Consider the following 7,097-nt stretch of genomic DNA (forward strand, 5'->3'; position numbering starts at 1 on the left):
TGTTCGGGAGCGTGGCGGGCGCTGTGCGTGGCTCACGGGCACATCAGCTCTGCTCCGCTGGGAAGGAGTGGGTGCTCTGAGCTGGACGTGGCTCAGCTGTTGCGGTCCAGGAGGTACTGACATGTGAGGTGGGTGGTGGGATGGACACGGGTAATCACCCTCCACAGGCACTGCTGCGTGGGGGTGATACTCGTCTGCTCGCCTTATCTCGGATGGGGAGAAAATTGTCACTGAGTTTTGTTGCAGCCGCAGTGGGAGCTCTGGGAGCAGCTCGGCTCCCCAGCCCTGCAGTGCAGCCCTGCTGAGGGCCAGGCAGCTCCAGGCAGCCTCTGCCTTCTGGTTTTGCCTGGCCCTCTGACAAAATGAGGACAAATTGTGTCTTCCCACCACGTAGAGAGAAGGTGAGGGTTAGGACTAGCACAGAGGTGTGGTGGGCTCACGTGAAGATGGGTCCAGACCAACCCACATGATTTTGCACCGTGTCAGGTGCAGCACGTCCCAGGGATGGGCACTGCCTGCTTTGGAGGTACCAGGGCAGGTCCCAGAGAAGGCCCAGGCAGCTTGGGGATTTTTAGGAGGGGGGGGGGGTGTTATCCATCCCACTTGCTGACCTGGCGCTGGAGGTGAGCACCCTGAATTCATCACCCTGCATTAGCACATGCTTTTGTACCTGCAGCCTCCCGTGGCAGCAAAATTATCAAGTTTGCTGGGAAACCCACCCAGGCAGCTGCCAGTGCTGGTAACTTGTGGCAGGCTCTGAGTCATGGCAGGGGGTTGGTTTTGCACAGTGCATCCTCGTTGGCACCGAGAGCCTTGGAGCTACAGCCAGGGCAAGCAGAGCTGTGTGTAGCTGCAGATACATCTGGGGGTACCAGGAAGCCTCTGGCTGGCCAAAGGCTGGGGAGCCTAGAACCAGCTTTGCTGGGATGATGGGGCGGAGGCAGCTGGGATCTGGAGGAGGGAGCTGCCATTTTCAGGTGGTTACTTTTAGAAGCAGAAGTGCAGGATAAAAATCTCCTCCAAATGTTGCTGAATCTGGAGCCAAATCTCTCGGCAGCTCTGCAGTGCTGGGTTTCAGCTTGCTGGGAGATTTCATTCCCCTTGAGCTTCCTGCGTGTCTGCAGGTTGGCCAGCTGTGGCAGCCCGGCACGGTGCACCTGACACCCTGCTGACTGACACTTCCACCTTGAGAAGCGTCCCAGGTGCCAGCCCGAGGGCTTTGGGGATGGGTCTCAGGGGTCGAGGTGATGCTGAGGTCTCTGTGTCCTTGTTGCAGGCACCGGTGAGGCCGTGGCTGCGAGCGCCCGTCTCTCCTCCGCCGCTCCTGCCCGCCAGCGGGGCTCCGGCGCTGCGCAGCCATGACGACCTCGGCGCTGCGCCGGCAGGTGAAGAACATCGTGCACAACTACTCGGAGGCAGAGATCAAAGTGCGGGAGGCCACCTCCAATGATCCCTGGGGACCCCCCAGCTCCCTGATGTCGGAGATAGCTGACCTGACCTTCAACACGGTGGCCTTCGCTGAGGTCATGGGCATGATCTGGCGGCGGCTGAACGACAGCGGCAAGAACTGGCGTCACGTCTACAAAGCCCTCACCCTCCTGGACTACCTCATCAAAACCGGCTCTGAGAAGGTGACCCACCAGTGCCGGGAGAACCTCTACACCATCCAGACTCTGAAGGACTTCCAGTACGTGGACCGTGACGGCAAGGACCAGGGCATCAACATCCGAGAGAAGGTGAAGCAGGTGATGGCGCTGCTGAAGGACGAGGAGCGGCTGAAGCAGGAGCGGGCGCACGCGCTGCAGACCAAGGAGCGCATGGCCCTGGAGGGCATGGGCAGTGGTAGCCACCAGGTCACCTATGGCCGCCGTGCGTCACCCTATGGTGAAGATTACGGCCGGGCACGGGGCTCACCCTCCTCCTTTAACTGTGAGTGCCACCAGCAGGGTCTGGGGGCTCACTCGTGGGGCTGGCAGCTCACTTGGGCTCACTGCGGGGTGGAAGCAGGTGTTGGGTTTTGTGTGCACCCACCTGGTGCCCATTGCTCCCCTTGACTTTTTGTGGGAGTGGTGGCTCCATCCTGAGCCATGGACAGAGGTTTGACTGGGCCAGTGGTGAACCCCAACAGTGATGGCAACTGGCAGTGCCTTGAGTCTTAAACCCACTGCTTGTTCATGGTAGGGAACTCTAATCTGGGGCTGTGTCCCTGGGGGAAGCCATGTTGTGGAGCTCTGGGTGTTGGGGCCTGGGGCTGTTGATGTGCTCCCCAAAATACCCCAGTCCTGACATTGCTCCTTCTGCTTTTCCTCTTTTATCTCCCAGCATCATCCTCATCCCCACGGTTTGCCTCTGACCTGGAGCAAGCAAGGCCCCAGACAACGGGTGAGGAGGAGCTGCAGCTGCAGCTTGCACTGGCCATGAGTCGGGAGGAGGCAGAGAAGGTAGGGTGACATCTCCCTGCACCTTGCCTTGACTGCAGGCATGGTGGGTCATTCCCTTGGGAAGAGGGAGGATTTTAGGAGCTGCCCAAGGTCGGTGCATGCACCTGCAACCACACCAGGCTGCTTGCTCTGTGCCTGGCGTTCAAAATCACCAGCAGGCAGATGGAGGCACAGACTGTCCCTGCTTCTTGTCCTTGTACCAGCTGGGACAGCACCAGGCTGAGACCTGTCCAGCCTTCCAGACCCTAGGGTGAACTTGGAGGGTCTTTTGCTGCAATGCCCCCAAACCTGGCTGCTAAGGCCTTCTGGTTTAAGCTCCTCCATTTCTCTTCCCTTTTTGCAGAGGGTTTGGGAGGTGCCACCTGGCCCAGTGCTGTGAGGAGCCAGCAGCCTCCCTGGGGCTGTGCACAAGGCTGGGGACTTGATGGGGCAGGGTGCTCCTTCCCACCAGCTGGTCCTTTCAAACTGGGCTGGAAGGAGCTCTGGAAACCAGCACCATGAGGAGCTGACAGGGATGGAGGCAGCAAGTGAGCTGCCGTCCCCAGTCATGAAACCTCCCCCAGGCTTGTCCCCTCTCCTATCTCCTGGCCATGCCCCCTTTTCCACCAGGAACAGCTTATTTGCGCACCGGCTGCAATTCCCGCTGGCTGGCACGGCCCGTGCGGGGCACGTGGGTACGGCCAGGCACACCAAGTCAGGGGGACGTGGTGACCTTGGGGCTGTGTCCAGGTCGGTGGGCATCTCTCAGGGCTGGCACTGAGCTCTGCCAGCTTGGTCCTGCCAGGTCAGGGGATGTGCTTTGGAGATGGTGCTTCCTGCTGCCCATCTGCCCTGCCTGGTGGGGGCCCTTTTGGAGACGGAGCAGAGTGTAGATCCCTATTTTTGTCCTGGAATTGGAGTATTTATAGTTTCCACACTCTGCTGTGTTGAGCACTGTAGGAACACGCTCTTGCAAGCGTTGGTGTCCATCTGGGCTGCACATGCATGTGCACACTTGCACATGCTGGTACAGGCAGTGCACATCCACACCCCCTCCAGGGTCCCCATTTCTTCCCCCAGCTGGTCCTACATCATCATGGGGGTGGTGATTAGGGCTGCCATGGCTGTATGAGGACAGTCTCCCCAAAATCTGCCTCAGGTCTGGGCTCTTCTCCCAGAGCAAAGCAGGGCCAGACAGGATTCCTGAACCGGGGCCAGTCAGTGTCATAAACCCTCCTCCCCACCAGGCTACCAGGGTGAGGGGACACCCGATCGATCCCCTCTCCCCACCAACTGCTTCAGAGTCCTCAGAAACCTCCCAGGGGAGATGCTGGCTGCCTAGCTTAGGGTTGTCCCAGCCTAGATCAGTGGCAGGTGATGGGGCAGGGGAAGGAGCTGGGGCAGTGGCCACAGGGCATCCTGAGTGGGAGCAGGTTCAAGAGCATAAGGGGCACCAGGCTGGGGGGTCTGCAGGCAAAGCTGGCTGGCTGGGCACAGAGGTGCTGTGCAGGCAGGCAGGGGGCTGCAGAAGAGGTGGTGGTGAGGACAGGGACCTCTCATCAGTCCCACAAGCTGAGGGCAAGCTGAAATGTCACCCAATTTCCTCTGTTGGCAGAAGCCACTTCCTCCAATTTCCAGTAGAGACGAAGAAAGGCAATTGCAGCTCGCGCTCGCGCTGAGCAAAGAGGAGCACGAGAAGGTACCTGCTGTGCCCCGCAGCCCCGGGAGCTCCTCTCTCCTTGCACTTGGGCTTCTCTCCGGGGCACTGGAGCCCAAAATGCTGCCTCACTCCAGCACCTGCTTTGCTTTCGCTGCTCCGGGGCTGTCTGCTGAGCGCTCTCCCGGCGGGCTCGGCCCCAGAGGAGCCATCTGCTCGGATGCTGGGACTTTCTGGGGATGCGGTGGTGGCTCCTGCGCTGGGTCTGTCTCCTGGAGGAAGTGCTGGCTGCAGGGCTGCTGAGCTCACAGGCCACATCCCTTGTCCCCGCAGGAGGTGAGGACTTGGCAAGGAGAGAACTCCCTGCTGCAGAGAGCTGTGGAGGAGAGTGCCCAGGGTGGGGAGGAAGAGGAGGAAGAAGAAAAGATGAAGAAAAGCCAGGTACAGCACTAGGGGCCTGGATGGCCACACAGTCAGCCTGGGGCTTCAGGGACATGCCACTGGTTTGGCCTGGGCCTCCCTTACTTCTTTGTTCCCTTTGTGTTTGCAGTCCTCTATCCTGGAACTGGCAGATATATTTGGGCCAGCCCCAGCCCCGTCCAGCCACACGTCTGCTGACCCATGGGATATGCCAGGTGAGTGCAACTTGCAGGCTGCCAAAATTTGGGACAGTGGTAGGAACTTCTCCCCTCACCTCTGCCCATCCCCAGTTCCCAGGGGCTCAACAGGAGCTTCCTAGGAGCAACAACAACCTCTTGCTACTCTGCCTTCTGCTGCCTGGTCCCTTGCACACCCAGGCAGTACTGCTGGAATCTGGGGACCCCTGGGCACATCCCCACCACTCAGCATCCCTCTGCACCCCGCAACTGTCCCCTTCTCCCACAGTTTTCCTTCTTCTTTCAGATATGAAGCCCAAAGCAGAGCCAGCAGCCTCTGCCTGGGCTGGGGCAGCTGACCCCTGGGTGCCGGTCCCTGATGCCGGTGGGGAGCCACTCTCCCAGGCAAGCACCTCTTCCCAGCAAAACTCCGCTGGGCCGTGGGATTTTCCCCCTGGCACCACCACTGCTGCTGCCTCTGACCCTTGGGGGAAGGCGCCCTTGTCTTCTGGCTTCCCTCCTGCAGACCCCTGGGCAACAGCATCCCCTCCAGCCCAGCCCTCTAGTTCTACACCAGCTGCTGATCCTTGGGCTGCTGTGGCAGAACAACCTCCCAACCCTGGTAAGAAGCTTGGTCGGTGTTTCTGCTTTGCTGGGGATCATGGGTGGCATTGGCCATCGCTGCCCTTCTGTCAGCAGGCATATTCTGGGTGCTCCCCCCCTTCCTCCCTCAGCCAGCTCTGCAAACACTCCCTCCCTACTCTGCTGCCCCACAGTGGGACCTTCACTTGTCCCTCTGTGTCCTGAAGACTTCAAGGAAGGGGGGAGGCTTTATCTCTGTGCAGAATAGGCTGTTTTAATTAACATGGCACAGTTAATGTTGCCCTCCCCTGGGAGCAGATAGCAGCTGCTGCACTGCTCCAGCAGTGGGGTGACAATGTGTGTGTCCCTGGTGATACCTGTTTGTTCACTCTCCCCACATGCCCTGCCCAGACAGGACGGTTGCAACCCACAGGTGCCATGCTGCAGATGAGGAAGTGGTTGTGGGAGCAGCCTGTGTTTCAGAGCTCAGTGCCACTCTCAGTTCCTCCTCAGTGCTTCCTGAGGTCCTGCCTGCACTGGCAGTGCCGGCTGTTAAAGTGTTCCTGCAGACCTGTCCCCTCTGCGTGTCCCCACTGGGACTAGGAAAGGGACCTGTCTGCTGGGGGGGGGGGGAAGGTGGACAGCTGAGGGCAGCACAGGGGCTGCCCAGGTTAGCTTTACCTGCTCAAGACTGGGCTCCTGCTCCAGCTTATCCCAGCCCCACCTCAGGCCAGTGCACATTCCTGACCCCAGCTCGCCGTTCCCTTGCCCCACACCCTCCTCTCTGTCTCCTTGCAGGCAGCTGCCCCTGCCTCTCTCCTGCCTGTACATCTCCTATCTCTCACCTCCCCGCTTGCTCCCCTCCTTGAGTCTCCCCTCTTCCCCCAGCTCCAGGGGGAGACGCTTTCGACCCGTTTGCAAAACCACCTGGGTCAGCCGAGCCGCCGGAGCAGGAGCCCTCGCAGCCACCCTCCTCTGCCAAGTCCAACAGCCCCGTTGGTAAGAGCTGGGGGAGCTGCAGAGTCCTGTTTGGGCAGGTGGGGACAGTGAACCCGTCCCTGCCTGTTGCAGGGAGGCAGCTCCAGGGCTGGCCAGGCTGTGCGTGGCTGCTCGCTGGCATGGCCAAAGCTTGTCCCCATGTGCAGCCACGTGTGCTGTGGGCTTGGGCTGCCCCGTAGCCAAGGGGACAGCTCTGGTCTTTGCGTGCACCCACGTCTCCAGCCTGGCTGCCTGCTGTGGTGGCTTGGGGGGTGAGCTTGGACATGCCATGCCACAGCCTCAGCCCTGCCACATCGAGCTATTGCCTTGGGTGTGCAACATGCTGTTAGCCACCCTGTGTGGTCATGGGGGGATGCTATCACCTTTGGTGTCCTCTGTCTGGCTCACAGAGCTCATTTCCCACCTCCATCCCAGAGATGGACCCCTTTAGTGACCTGTTCCCCAGCACCAAGCAGGAGGGGGCAAAGAACTTTGACCTCAGCAACCTGGCTGACTCCCTCCCTGAATCCGGCAAGGAGCGGAAGGACTGTAAAACCCCTGAGGCCTTCCTCGGCCCTGCTGCCTCTTCCCTGGTCAACCTGGACTCCCTGGTCGCACCTGCACCAGCCTCCAAGACACGCAATCCCTTTCTCTCGGGTAGGTGCTGGGGCTGCAGTGTGGGCTGCTGGCCGGGGGGGCTGCCCTGGGCTGGGCTGAGGGGTGTTTGTGGGAGGGGGAGGAGGAGGAGGAGGGCTGGGGATGGCGAGGGCAGCTGATATATCCTGTCCTGCCTTTGCTAGGTCTGAGCACGCCGTCCCCCACCAACCCTTTCAGCCTCGCTGAGCAGCCCAAGCCAACGCTGAA

General features: G+C 60.4%; 2 protein-coding genes across 2 annotated transcripts in view; both read left to right on the forward strand.

The window, feature by feature from the left end:
* The window catches only part of MYCBPAP (MYCBP associated protein), an 18,164-nt gene extending 16,992 nt beyond the window's left edge, over positions 1–1,172 (forward strand). Inside the window, exon 16 of the mRNA XM_010002754.1 lies at positions 1,125–1,172. Coding sequence (XP_010001056.1) covers positions 1,125–1,172 — 48 coding nt within the window. The remainder of the gene's footprint in view (positions 1–1,124) is intronic.
* Positions 1,173–1,358: 186 nt separating this feature from the next.
* EPN3 (epsin 3) overlaps positions 1,359–7,097 on the forward strand; it is a 7,561-nt gene continuing 1,822 nt past the window's right edge. The window contains exons 1-9 of the mRNA XM_010002755.1: positions 1,359–1,929; positions 2,323–2,441; positions 4,036–4,119; positions 4,411–4,518; positions 4,628–4,712; positions 4,981–5,295; positions 6,144–6,254; positions 6,669–6,890; positions 7,034–7,091. Coding sequence (XP_010001057.1) covers positions 1,359–1,929; positions 2,323–2,441; positions 4,036–4,119; positions 4,411–4,518; positions 4,628–4,712; positions 4,981–5,295; positions 6,144–6,254; positions 6,669–6,890; positions 7,034–7,091 — 1,673 coding nt within the window. The remainder of the gene's footprint in view (positions 1,930–2,322; positions 2,442–4,035; positions 4,120–4,410; positions 4,519–4,627; positions 4,713–4,980; positions 5,296–6,143; positions 6,255–6,668; positions 6,891–7,033; positions 7,092–7,097) is intronic.

This window comes from Chaetura pelagica, unplaced genomic scaffold (assembly GCF_000747805.2).
Source record: "Chaetura pelagica isolate M959 unplaced genomic scaffold, ChaPel_1.0 scaffold47, whole genome shotgun sequence".
NCBI lineage: Eukaryota > Metazoa > Chordata > Aves > Apodiformes > Apodidae > Chaetura > Chaetura pelagica.